The 14,895-nt window shown below is 35.1% G+C and overlaps 1 protein-coding gene across 10 annotated transcripts in view; it reads left to right on the top strand.

The window, feature by feature from the left end:
* The window catches only part of TBL1XR1 (TBL1X/Y related 1), a 175,964-nt gene extending 170,885 nt beyond the window's left edge, over positions 1-5,079 (top strand). For all 10 annotated transcript variants that reach the window (XM_021071211.2, XM_021071208.2, XM_084990354.1 and 7 more), the window contains one exon: positions 188-5,079. In XM_021071211.2, coding sequence (XP_020926870.1) covers positions 188-214 — 27 coding nt within the window. In that variant the 3' untranslated portion in view covers positions 215-5,079. The remainder of the gene's footprint in view (positions 1-187) is intronic.
* The last annotated feature ends 9,816 nt before the right edge of the window (positions 5,080-14,895 follow it).

Here is a 14,895-nt window from a genome sequence, read left to right as displayed (position 1 = left end):
CCATCTACTTTCAAACAATTTATCTGATTTCTCTTGATGCCCATTGCTATGATTACTTTTGTTTTACCAGCTTGGTGAACTTGGAACTAAGAAGTAGGTTCCAAACTGTACTATAGAAAAATTAAACTGAAAATGTACGATGGAATTAATTCTTTATACACTGGTTGATTATTTTAATTTCTTACAGGTTTGTGTATTAGACCTTCGGAAATAGCGCTACTAGTTGGAAGCCATGGACCGACTATGAATGTGTACATAGCCAAAATGACTGTCCCCGACCCAAGTACTGCTATAGTCCCACTTGAACCATGGCCAGTCCACTACAGCCAAATCTAAGAGAAATATATACATACAGTGTATATAAACAAAATTGCACCCTGAAGATGACAGAATTTTGTCACAGCTTGTGAATTCTGTTCACCAAGTGCTGGAATCTAATCTGCTGTGCCCCTAAAATAGCATTTAGAAGTTTTGGATATGAAAAACAGAAGAGAGAAAAAGTATGCGTTATAAAAGCAGCCCATACATGTACCAGTTTTTGGATACTAATGACAGCCTTGTTTTTCCCCTTTGAATCAGCAGACACCATGGATTATATTCTTTTTTTCCCTTCAGTAGTTTAGCAGTTTGTATGTACAGAGAATACGGACTTACAAAAACTTGCAGCAGTAGTTTGTTCTTGCTTTTAAACTTTGTTTTTGGTTTAGTTTATGGATGCATGAAGTAAGGGAGTGAATCAGTTTCTTGTTTATATTTTTTTCACCTTTTAAACAAAAAATTCTTAAAAATATTTTAATGCATTGTTTTGAAGAGATAGATGTTTGGTACATTTATGGCTCCCAGAGCATATATTCAATTGGTGCATGTTGTAGGAGGGGGAATTGGAAGTTGAAAGAACTATATGACTTTGGTCATGTCAATCTGTTAGACACATCAGTAAAAGGGTATTATGCGCTGTTTTTTGTGCTTTTGTTTTTGTTTTTGCTTTGTTTTTTGTTCTGGGGGGTTTTCTGTTGCTTTTTGTTGTTTTTTTTTTAGGGGGGTTGGGTTTTTTTGTTGTTTGTTTCTGTTTTGTTTTGGTGATGTGGCTTAAATGCAATAGTTTCTTTTTTGGGACATATTTCTGCCAATTAAAGACTAGAAGGGCACAATTTTTTTAATACCATAGAGAAGATGCATAAAAAAAAAAAATCTTCTGATGTTTTGTAGCCATAACTAAATTATGGTTAAAATGTGCACTATTGTGAAAAGGAGCAAAGTAGGTTTGGGTTTTTTCTGTTGTTTGTTTCTTTTGCTTTGTTTTTTACGAGATTAAAATGTTTCTGGATAAGGATTAGCTTCTCAAAGTGTCCATCATTGTGTAGAAGCTTAAATATGTAATGTAACCAAACTCCAGTATTAAAAAATCTCTCATGTTATTTTTCTTTATTCAAAGCAAGATAACGGCATATAACACTGCCATTACATGGCAAAATGTTTGCTACCTTAGTTTAAAAACAATCTTTAAAACAAAAGACTTGCTTCAAGGTGTTTTTAAATAGCAGTGATTCAAAATTTTTTTCAAAAAAGTTATAATTGCACTAACCTCCCTGCTGCTCTGATTTTGCATTTGTGGTACTTGTGACTACATTTTTTCAAATATAGATAGATTTAAGCTGCTATTTTTTTGTTTTTTCAGTAATCACTACCAAATCATGTCTTTTACTCTGTTTATAATATCACGTATTTTCTTAAGATGTAGGTATCAGATCAAACCTCTTCTTGTGTTCATGCAACTAAAAGCAGAAATATACAGAATTTACAAATGATAGCATGAGGCTATGTTTATATGTGTGATTAACAGGGTTTGTCATGGTTAATGTAATAATCCAGAAGTATCAATTTTGAAGAGAAGAGTTGTCAAATTTACATTTCAAAGATTTTAATTAAGGAATATTGTTTATTATCAAGCTTGGCAAATTTATAACACTATTTCTGTCACTAATTATTTTGATGCTTTTAGTGCTAAAATTTTAATCTATGTTTTAAGTTTAAGTAGAAACTGATTTAACCCAAGTAATGCAGCTTTCATTTTCAGCATTTGTTGTTTTGCTATTTTTACAAAACAGCATTGATTGAAGCAAGTCTTGGTTTTACTAAGGTAGGATAGCATTTGCTATTGGTAAAGAGGATAAATACACTTAATTTCACAATACATTGTTATATGTACCCCAGTTGTTGTTAGTGGGGACTATGATACTGTAATAATATTTTTTAAACTTTACATCTAGAGAGGCAGTCATTCATGATGGTTTTGTGCCAGCTGTTTTTAGGGTTTTGGATCACATTATAGCTATTTAGAACTATTACCCTGTGACTTATGTAGGAAACCTAATATGCTGAGTATCTGGCACTTGAAATCCTGCTTTTATTGCTGGAGGTCCACATCTGTGGTTGACCTCTGTTGTTGTTTTAAAAAAAATTAAATAAAAATAAAAAAATCTGTGCAATAATTTTTAAATGTGCTCCCAGGAATAGACACAAATGTTTTGAGTATGTTTAAGCTGCATTTTCCTTTAGCGATGCATTTGTCAATTGCACTGAATTTAAATCTGAAAGTCAGAGGTGATTATTGATAGTACTTTTGTATTTTGATATGGACAACTTATTCATTTGCATACAGTTATTGACCTTTTTTCCCCCAGCTGATTAAAAGATAGTCATGCAGTATATCTGCAGTATAGCTGCCAAAATAGACAGCTACATGTTTATGATGTTGTCATCTTCTCTGTTTTTTTTTTTTTTTAAATCTTCAGCTATTTTACTTAAGCATAATAACCACAATAGAACATATAAAAGATTATAAATACAGAGCTTTATTATCCTGAAGTCTTGGGTCTTTTAAGTATAAACTGTCAGAAAGATATCCATTTTGTAGGCTTGGGTTCTTCATGAGCATACAGTTATTTCTTTTTGCTGCTGTTCTCACGTCATCATTGCCTGCTGATGTGCCACGATGCTGCTCCCATAGACAAAAATAAGATTGCCTCTAATTTGAGCAGTAACATGATAAAGACACCAAGTTTCACAGCCTGTAAAGTTCTATATTTGAGGTTCTTGCTTATTTTTCCTTTTTTTTCTCTAAGAATTTATCTGAAAATCACTGATTCCAGTAGATTTTCTTTTCCATTCATTATAGTATCATTGTTGTATAGGCTACTGTAAAAAACTTACAAGGAAAAAGAGAAAGGAAAACTTGAATGAATAGAATGCTCATTGATTAAAGTAGAATGAAGAACAGCTGTCACTCTTAAACATTGTAAAGGAATATGGTTTTTTTTTTTTTTCTGTAGAAAATTCCATAAATTCTTATATTTGTTCCAATCCCAATTTCCTGTCATTGATCAGGCACCATCATTGACTTTCAAATGACTTTTAGAAGTGGTAACTCTTAATTTCCTAATAGGTTTTAGACTATCCAATTTTGTTTTAATTAATTATTCTCTAGGTAAATATGTTTTAGGATTAAACACCTTTTGCAGATACTGAAAGTGCCTCCTTTTGTGGTGTAAAAAACAAATTATGGTGCAAAAAGTAATCATTAGATTGAATTACATGAAGGTTTTTTGCTTTTTGACATAAAAATGTCAAGAGAAAGGCCAAAGATTTGTACTTTTTCACTTATAAAGCACTCCTTTTTTCCTTAAACTTATTTCTGTCAAATTAGATTTAACGAGAGAGTACTATTTTTAAGGAGCTATCTGTTTATGTAGAATGATTTTGTTAAGAGTAATGTAAACTATTATTGAGTAGAGGCCTGGAGAGAAGTGGGCATTTTTGCTGTTTAAAGGAATTACAAATGACCATTCTTAATGTCAGCAAAAATGTTAAGTTTTACTAGGTAAGCAGAAAAAAAATAAATCTCAAATGCAGTGCTATTTACTCTTTTCAAAACAGTTTTCATTTTAAAGCACATTATATGTTTCTATAGAACCTGCATTTATTCTTGCATGCTAAGGATGGTACTTGAATTTGGTGAATTACTATTGACAGTTTCCACAGAAATCTTGTTTCAGTGGACCAACATTGTGGCATGGCAGCAAATGCCAGCATTTTGGGGAATAGCAGCAAATCTACAAGAGACCCTGGTTGTTTTTGTTTTTGTTTTTAATTTGTTTTTTGTTTGTTTCTTAATCAGCAGGGATGGAAGGGGAATAGGGAAGTTATGAATTACTCCTTCCTGTAGTAGCTCTGAAGTGTCACATTCAATATCAATTAAAAAAAAAAACCATGATTCTAGTTAAGTGTAGAAGAGAGAAAGAAAAAAGTGTTCACTTTTTTAATACACTGATTTAGAAATTTGATGTCTTATATCAATAGTTCTGAAGTATTAAATAGCATTCTTTATTTCTGCCTTTACGTTGACAGTGTTGAAGCAGGGTGAATAACTAGGGCATATATATTTTTTTTTTTTTTCCTAGTAAGCTGTTTCATGATGTTTTCTTTGGAGTTTCTGAATAAGTTCAGGAAAACATTCTGCATGTTGTATCTAGTCTGGTGTACTTAGCCATCTCATAAAAAAAACAAAAACACACAGACTGCATTTTGTAGCTCTGTAATTCCTAAATACAGAAGTAATTTTCTTCTTTCCTGACTTTGACATCGTAGTTATAATGTTCTAATTTTGATTTTTACAAATCCTTTGGGTCTAATTCTGTGAGCCTACCTATAGCACTGGATTAAAATGTCTACATCATTTCTTTAGTTATCCAGTTAACTTTAAAACTGTTGTAAAAGTGTAAACCAGCCCATGACAGTTTTTTGTACATGTTAAAGAACTTTATCATTCAGTTTTCATGATTATTGTGTAAGGAAGACTGATATTAGATGTTCTATGCTGTCCTGGACCATGTTAATTACACTTATGATGTATTTTGGTTCCACATCACAATGATTTGTCCCCAATGACCCTTTTATCCTTTCTAGGCACATTTTTTGTTGTTGTTGTTGTTGCAGTTTCCCTTTGCATTGTATTGCTTTGACAACTGTAATTTGAATCAGATCTGAAAGAGGTCCAGAATAAAATATATTTTGATATTATGTTGGCTGTGTACATATGTAAAACCTTTGATATCTATGAAGTTTGTATAGACTATTTACTAGTCAAGTAAAGGGAGAAGGATGCTATTTCTTGTTTACAATTTCTTGTTTACATTTTAATTGCAAGTACTCCTCCAGTGTTCTTTTGTAGAATAAACTGTTTTGCTCTGAGTTAGCCTTCATAACATATAACATGTCTGTTTTCCCATACTGGTGTTACCAATTATACAACTGCCATCAGAACCCAAACCCACTGTATTTGATAATAATAGCAGATCATTAAAGATTAGATACTTTAAAAGTAAGCCCATAGATAAAATTACAAATTTTACTATTTTATTACTTCTTGTAGGAGATAAGATTTTTTAAATGAAGGGATTATTTACTATTTTTATTAAAGAATAACATTTAATCAGCTAAGGAATAATAATTACTTTTGAATTATTTTGAAAAATCAGTGTTGTACTTAAAAGACATTATTCCACGTAATCAAACTGCCAGAGACAGATTCATTTGCTTAGTGTGCATTTGAGCACAAAATAATGTGTACATGTTGCTGAAGATTTTTAGGACAGGGTGCTCAACTTCTTTAATGACATTTTTTTTCTTCATAGAAACCAATAAAAATTTGGTAATTTTCTTCTTCACCTATTGGCTTATGTTGCTAACAAACCTTATAAGCTGTGAGGAAAGATTCTAGGCATCTTCCAGTTTTAATTAATCCCACTCCTTTAGCATTACTTAAAAACTTTTTGAAAAATTATTGAGCAAATTTTTTTTTTTGTAAAAACACGTATTCTCCATATCTTCTACCTTTCGCTTCCATTTCCTTAAGCAGAAACTACTTATGGGCATAGCCTCATCATGTTTTATTAAATGATAAGCTACTGCAGTTGCTAGAACTTTCTGACAGCCTTTCATTTTCAGAGGGTTAACTTTTATTGCATGGCATAGATTGTTAATACCATTCTGCATTTTACACTTTTTCCAAAAGTGTTGGACAACTAAGGATTATAATCTGTATAAGATTGAGGTAAAACAAATCAGGTAGTTTCAGAGGGAGTTATTTGAAATTTCCTAGTTCTTATCCTTTACAATAGATCAGATTTTTTACATATTATAATAATAGCAGATCAAATTAAAGTTTACTGTCTCCCTAGTATATATACATTTGCAAATGCAGTGGAGGAAAAGACACTATGGACAGTAGTTTTATGGTGCCTTTCTCTGCTGTGCCAAAGCTGTCTGTCAACAATGAAATGTTAACCCTATGCTACTTTTTTCTGCATGTTTCTTCTCTCAAATGTCATATCTCAATGCTTACTTGTCCTAACTTGTAATATTTTTGTATTAAATTTTTTAGGAGTTCCTTGTAATTTCTTTATAAATTGAAATATATTAAACACAAAGTGTTTAGTAAAGTACAGAAGACAATTAATGTTTCTTGGTTGTTGGGTTTGTATGATCAATTGTGCAAACAATTCACACTCTAAGAACTAGGACCAGTGGGGTGTAATCTACACAGAAAAAGACACCGAAATTCTATTAAAAAAAAAAAAATCTTAGTATGTTATACAGTCCAATGTCAGACAGGCTGCTTTAAGAGATTGCATTACCAGAAATAAAATCATAGGTCAGAGGGCTACTGGACAGGAGCTGTGAATGAATTTAAGCACTGAATGGATAAACAGAGTCAGCTCTTACATTAAGCATCCAGCCACACTGAACTCAGTCTGAGGTCAGACATTTGAAAACATCAGCTTCCAGAATCTCACACGTTCAGATTATGGTATTTTGAAAAGTCTCCATGTTGTTAGGTCCTTTGCCACACAAGCTTTTGTTGACTTAATTTACATAACAGTACTTGACCAAGTTAATTACCTGATTTTCTACCTTGTTTACTCAAGGAACAGACTACTTCAGGACAAGGAATAGCTAGAACTAGTAGAAGTGGGGATCTGCACATTTGGCATGGATGTCATCATCAGATAACTCAGGTTGTTTTTAATATGGCATAAAAATGTAGCTATTTGATATGGTTTTAAATATTTCCCATGAAGTGCTTGAAATATTTTAGAGTATTAAATAAACTCAAGTTTGAAGCTAGACAGATTTGTTGAAATGAATGAAGTCTCATGAGAAATCAAGACCAAATCAGAGGTAAGTAAATTTTGCTTTTTAAACAATGTTGATTAACCTAGAGTCTAATAAAACCCTTTTTAAAGTAAAATGCCTGGCCCTACCTTAACCTGCGGGCTAATATGGTCACACTAGGTCACATGTGTGCCCTTTATGTTTGTGTGCTATAAATGACAGCTAAGGAGGGTTAGGAAGGAGGAAGTTGTGTCATTGGCATATTTTCTATCTATTTATAAATACACGCTTGTAAAGAAACTGGAAAATTCCTGTTTCCAAATACCCAGCTAATTCCTTCGTGGTTACACAGTTAGCACTTTGGTATGTGCCCTTCCAAACATTTTTAATACATACTTAATAGAGGAGTGTAATATTCATTGAATTGAGAAAGTAGCTTTTTCACTGATACTGTCAGGGACTTGTCCCCCATCAGTACAGTACTTCCCTGTAGATATAGAGCCCACCATAGAGATTAGGAGCATGAATTCTACCTGACTGGGCTGAAACCCATCTCTACTGTTAAAGCCGTTTGACCCAAGGAGTTACTGTCCTGGCTTTCCCATGTATAAAGTGGGTCTGCACGTAGTATCTACTCATAGATGAGTTATGAGGATTAAAATTGTTAACATATATAAAGCCCTAGAGAATCATGCCTGCTTGTATAAAGCATACTGTGTGCTACCATTATCCTGATGTTTAGTGGTTGCACTATATTATACACCATAATTTAATTAGCCCCCTATAATGTACATCTACTTTTTCACTGTTTCCTATTACAAACAATGATGCAGTAAGGAAATCTTTTCTGTATCAGTAGGACAAACTCAACAGTCGATTATGATGTATACCCTGGTTGACAGGCATTTTCAAAGAATCTGTGAAATTTGCTATGTTCCCATTTTTCTGGCATTAACTGAATCTTATTTCAAAAGGAATCACTTGGGAATTTGTGAAAGGAAGATTTCTTGGAGAAATGCTTTGTATATTTACTCAGCATACAGAGAGGAATGAGAGAAAATAGTTTAGACCAACAAATGACAATCATGTGGCAGGAGTTAGTAGAAAACAACTCATGTTTTAAGCCTGTTTTACTAGTCATTAAATGTTCATGATAGGACAATTTTGTTAAAGGTGGAAGAATATTTCTGCCGTGAAACAATACGTAGGTTAAATCCAATTATAAACTTAAGGAACTACCAGAATATCTAGTGATGTAATAATAATGCTGGGAGTCAAAATCATAGTCCACATGCTAAAATAACAGACTTCCTTTTTTTTCTAGGGCTTATTAAAAAAATTGTTTTTATACATTTTACCCACTCAAGTCTTGGGTCCTCTTGTTACTTTTTTAGCACATATTTATTTGTTGAAAATCTGATATGTCCCAGGAAGTGTCATTACCACTAACTACAATAGTAATACAAGAGTGAGCAGGAAAAAAAACAAGCTCTGCTCTTCTTGTCAAGTATTATAGTGGAAGTAGTTCATTAAATGCTGTAATAGAGAATTGGGCTAAAATTTTTTTTCTAAGTCAAAAACTACTAAATAGTGACAGTTTCAAACGGCTCAGCTTAATTTGAGGTACTGTGATGGTGAATAGCAAGGGGTATCTAACAATTGGAATGTTGCCTCCTTAGACTAAGTGAGGCAACACCTGGCAGCATTATGTCCCAGGACACCCAATATGGCCCTCTCTGTGATCCATATTGCACCTGTAATTGTTTTATGTCAGTCTTCTTGTGTTGCTATTAACATTTTAAATAGTACATATTTACACCTCCATTTATAGCTTTAATGCCCATTGACTACTTACCATGAAAGGCAGAGAAATTAGGCACTTTATCCCTCCTTCCCTTGAGAAGTTATGATTTCTGACTCATTTAAGGTGACATGCATGTTTTTGCTGTCACTGCTATTACAATCAAGAACTCGTACATGTTGGAAATGTGTGCCAATCTGTGTGTCTCTCTCCTCAAACCTCACCCCTACTGGGTTTCCAAAGGCAGTTACATATACATAATAAACAGTATATGAATCAAAGTATCTCTTTTTTAATAGCTATAGGAGCTGCTTGAATCACCCAGTTCAGCTTAGAATTGGTGATTTAGGGCTTTGATACGCAAAGTGTAGGTCATCAGCCTCACCTGGAAACTTGTTAGAAATCATGCCAACCCTCATCATTCAGAAGTTTCCATTTAACAGGACACCCCACCCCCACCCCAGTTAAACTGCAAGCACATGAAGGTTTGAGGAGAATTACTTGAGGGTCCAAAATTAAGCTAGAGAATCTTGTGCCATTTCTCCCCTCCCCGAAGTCCTTGAGACTAACAGCATATCTTGGAATGATACAGTGGCTGGTCATAGTAGGGGTAGAGGTCCCCAAAAGGGACTCTAATACAGTTTACTGATAAGATAGACATACAGTAGTAAAATATGAGAGCATTAAAGGGTTCTCACTAAAAGTAATTCTGCTCACCTTAATAATATAATATCTCAGGCTCTGACCAATCAATCGAGTTAACTAGCTGACCCTGGACAAGGTACCCTCTCTCAGCCTGTGTCCTTATATGTAATCAAGAATGACAATAACCTGTGTTGGATTGTAAAGATTAAACAAGGTGGTACATACAGTTTTTAGTACCACACCCAGCATGCAGTAAGGCATGAGAAAAATCATAACCATTTCTGTTCTCTGGTGGTGCTGCTGCTGCTGCAAGATGCTAAGATGAGAGGAGAGTTTTCCATCCCTTTATGTTGAGATTTATGTAATTTTATATTGTCTTCTGTATATACATCTGTTTATACCTAGTTTCATATTGCATTTAAGTACAGTCTGAGACCTTGGCTTCTTTATTCCTGAGTTTCTTATTTGGATCCAGTTTTTAGTTGGATGGATATCATTTTAATATGGTCCTAGTAAGTTCTGTCTTCCTTGAATACTTGTACCTTTGAGGCTCTTGCTGTCTTATGGAAAAATGGATATTTGATAGAGAGTGTTGTTTTTGTATCACATTAAATCTCAGTTGATTAGCATTAAAATGTAAGTCAAGAACTCTCAACATTAGAAGAAGTGGTATTCCACCCAGGACATGCTAAATCAGAGCATATGCAGAGGAAGGGTCCTCAATCTGTGTTTTATGCAAGGTTTCCAGAGTTCCTAACACACACGATAATTGGAGAACCATGGCTATGCTACTCTACTGCCTTCGGGCAATCACTACTGCTGTGTAAGGTCAGCATGGCTTTTGCTTCCTTTTAGGTTAAAAAAAAAAAGAAAGAAATTTAAAATCCTGGATTCCTAAGGATTCCTTGTCTTTGAAATATTGTAACTTCTCAGGATATGCCTAGGTATTTGTCCTCTCTGAATCTGTCCTGGAACACAGCAAACCCTCATAAACACAGTAGCCCCCCAGTCACATTTTTTTTTTTTCACTTCAAAACAACCTTATTAAAATTTTATTTTCTTTTCATGGTATTTTGTTGAGCCTTGCTACAGCTGAAGTTAGCAGTCATGACTGACTGATGAATGGCACCAATCTACAGCAATGTGTGATTTCTCCACTAGTGCTCAAGAAGCCTGGTGGAGATGGATGTGTTAGCTGGTAATGGAGACTAGGAAGGTAAAGGAGCCTTTAAGAGACCACACCTTGCTGGAGGATTAGCCTCCAAGTATTTCCAGGGCAGGGGGGGTCCTCTAGTCAGGATATACCTGGACAGTATGAGTAACACTTGTGAGAAAGTCCAGGTTTCTGGAGTCTGGAAAGTTCTCCATGTGTCTGCAAGGAAACAGGCAAGGGTAACTGGCTTAAGTGTACCTGGCATTTATGCTTCCTGGGAGATAATAGGGGGTCCTGGTAAATGGGTTAGAAGGATGTGGTTGCTCATAGTTGCAAATGGGACTATGTGGCAGTGCCTAGGAGGGGGGCTGTGGGTTAGAGGCTGAGTGTGGCGGGTGGGAGAGCCGGGTAGGATTAGTAATGTGAATGTCTGCTACTGAGAAGCTTTGGCCCTTGCATTCAGTCATGTTCTTATCTAGCCGTACTGAAATATACACACGTCCTGTAAGATTTCTTCTCCCCTAAATTCTCATAATTGCCTGTACCCAGAATGCTTCTCCCTTCATTTGCCTCATTCTTGTCAAACACTGGCTGCCCACCTACTTGCCTACTTCCTTCCCTGCCACTCTTTCCTGCCCTACCAGCCATACCTCCACTGAGAGAATAGCTTCCTGTGCTGCTCTGACTAAACTGAACTCCTTAAGAGCAAAGCTTATCTGTTGTATTTCTCTCTGGATTCCCAGAACCTAGGACAGAGCCTGAGAGAAATAGTAGCTGTTTGATTAATTTGAGGTTTTGCCAAGAGTGGGAAGGCACTCATGTAGAGTAAATTGTGAAAATGTGAAGGCTGTGTACTGTAGGGAAAAAAGCACCACATTTTCCCCTATGGATACGAACTGGAACAAGTTTCACATATATAAGACATATCTATGTAAGATACTTGGTTTCAAGGTTGTCTTAAGGATTAGCAGTCCGTAGCTTGTTCAGCACCGTGGCTGGCATAAATTAGGCTTTCATACATGGCATGATTATTATTGTTACTATGTTTACTGTTACAAACATGCCAGAGAAAACATTTGACAGAATAATTTGTTGAAAATAATTGGTTGTAATTAGATTTATAAGCCACTACTATTATGGACATGAATGTGGAAGTAGTTATTGAACAAATTACTGTTTACAGTTGCATTTTGTTATGATGGGACATCTTAAATATGTAATTGTTTTTGCATGCAGCCTCAGATAATGATGATGGGTAAGTGGGTAATTAGCTCTGTTGTATGACTTTATCTGTATTTTTTGTCTCAGCCTTAGTCTCCACTAAATTTTTATTTGTATAGTCAAGAATTGGGAAATGCACTTTTAAAAGCAACACTGTGCCAGATAGCCATTTTGTAATCTATTATTTATAGAAAAATGTCAGAAACTGCATCAATATTAAGAACTAAAGTTCTAAAGGAGTGGCATTTCACATTTTACTTTCTTTTGTCTTCTGTTTCAGTTATCTCAGACTTTAAATTTGAAACATTAATCAAGGTCAAAATAACACTATTTTTATGTATTTGGTCACCCTCGTTTTCAGGCATAGACCTTTTGTTTTACGTAACTGTTTTTTCCTTATAGTAGTAATACATACTCATTTTTTAAAAATTTAAAGTAGAAGTTCCCATCATGGCTAAGCTGTAACAAACCTGACCAGGCTCCATGAGGATGCAGTTTTGACCCCGGCCTGGCCTCAGTCCATGGGTTAAGGATCCAGCATTGCTATGAGCTGTGGTGTAGGCTGGCAGCTACAGCTCTGCTTCAACCCTTTTTCTGGAAACTTCTGTATGCTGTGGATGTGGCACTAAAAAAGAAAAAAAAAATTTTTTTAACTAGGAAGAAAATGTTGAAGTGTATGTGTAAGTAAAGAGAAAATCACAGATGTAAATTTTACCTAGCTTTGAACAGGAAGCTTAGGTGTTGCTAAATATAGGCCTTTAAGTCATTTCGGTGAAGAACAGGGTGTCCTGCTGACCTACATAGAACTTGTAACATAAGTAAGAAAGATTAATTGTTATTTTAGGTCACTGAGATTTTGGAGTTGTTATTATAGCGTATTCACTCTTCATCCCTACCTTGACCCACCTAGGCATTCTCTCCTGTAGCTATATAATATTCTAGACATTTTCCTGTGTGTTTATAAATGTAAACCAGTGTTTTGTTTTAACAGAAAGGGGAGTGTACTGTACTTGTTTTTGTGTGGCTTGATTTTATTGCACTTAGTATATTAAAACCTTTTCCATGTCAGTCTTTTCTAAAACAGCTTTATTCAACTCTAATTGACATAAAGTACATATTTAAATTGTTCCGGTTTAGGAGTTCCCTTGTGGTGCAGTAGATTAAAGATCCAGTGTTGTCACTGCAGCAGCTCAGATCGCTGGCCTGGAAATTTCCACTTGCCATAGGTGTGGCAAAAAAAAAAAAATTGTACAGGTCTCTGTGTCTCTACCTATGTATATACTGTGAAATAATCACACAAAATGAACCTATTTATCCTCAAAGTTTTCTCATGTCCCTTGAGATCCCCTCTCTCTTAGCTATCCCTGTCCTGCCCCCACCATTTCAGGCAGCCTCTGATTTGCTTTCTGTTACTATAAATTGGTTTATATTTTCTAGAGTTTCATAAAAATGGAATTATTATTCCATTTTTTGGAATATACTCTTTTTGGCTGGAGAGGGGGGAAGGTACCGATCTCTTTCTGCACAATGATTTGGAAATTCATGTTTCATGAAGCAATAGTTTATTCTTTTTTATTACTGACTAGTATTCCATGTATGGCTATTTCATAAATTAAGTAATAACCTCTTGATGAACATTTGTGTTATTCCTATTTTGGCTATACCTAATAATGTTGCTTTGAAGATTTATGTATAAGACTTATTTGTGTGTAAGACATGCTTTCATTTCTTTTGAGTAAATACCTAGGAATTAAATGGCTGGGAAATATTATGTGTATGTTTATTTTCCTAAGAAACTGTCAAACTGTTCTCTAAAGTGATTACATCATTTACTGTTTTACATTTCAACCAGCAATGTTATGTATGAGATCAACTTAGTAAGGCCAGTCTTTTTTTTAAAAAAAAAAAAGTCTTTTGAATAATTTTATTTATTTATTTATTTATTTTTGTCTTTTTGCCATTTCTTGGGCTGTTCCCAGGGCATATGGAAGTTCCCAGGCTAGGGGTCCAATTGGAGCTGTAGCCACTGGCCTATGCCAGAGCCACAGCAATGAGAGATCTGAGCCGCATCTGCAATCTACACCACAGCTCATGGCAACGCCAGATTCCTAACTCACTGAGCAAGGCCAGGGATCGAACCAGCAACCTCATGGTTCCTAGTTGGATTTGTTAACCACTGAGCCACAACGGGAACTCCCTGAATAATTTTAGATTTATAGAAGAGTTTGCAGGGAGTTCCCTTGGGGCACAGCATGTTGGGGATCCCGCGTTGTCACTGCAGCAGCTTGGGTTGCTATGGTGGCGCGAGTTAGATCTTGGCCTGGGAACTTCCACATACAACAGGTGCAACCAAAAAAAAAAGTTTGCAAAGATAGCACATGGGTTCCATACATCCTTTACCCAGCTTCCTCTGGAGTAGCACATTTGGTAGACTCTGTTGATAAAAAATTAATCAGTCTTTCTATGAAAGAATTGGAAAATTTTATTTGAGTCAAATTTAAGGATTATAACCTGCATCTCAGAAAGCACTTATATAACTGTTGGCACAGTTATATAAGTTTTTTGAAAGAAAGGGCTATTCATCCAATGACATATTTTTGACAGTTCACGTAATCCAGACCTAAACTTCATCCTGGGGCGTCATGTGACCCTTTACAAGATAAAGAAGGAATGTTATCTTTAAGGAGTTGTCTTCTTGATATGAGGTAATATTGCTCTTTGTAATTGAGCTGTTATTCCTGATGATGGCAGGGTTGGGGGTGGGGGGACAGGTTTGGTAGATGCCTAATGCAGATACCCAATGCACAGTTGCAGGGAGAGGGGAGGCCAAAGGACAGAGAATAATTTTTCTGTTTATTAAATCTTGTCTGATCATGAAATATAAATTTTATTTCACAACTAT

This window comes from Sus scrofa, chromosome 13, assembly GCF_054392235.1.
Source record: "Sus scrofa isolate SSC_HxYL_T2T_F1_AM1 chromosome 13, Sscrofa_HxYL_maternal_Yorkshire_Landrace_v2.0, whole genome shotgun sequence".
Lineage (NCBI taxonomy): Eukaryota > Metazoa > Chordata > Mammalia > Artiodactyla > Suidae > Sus > Sus scrofa.
Note: the sequence above shows the minus strand (reverse complement) of the source record. Positions and strands in the feature narration are given on the sequence as shown.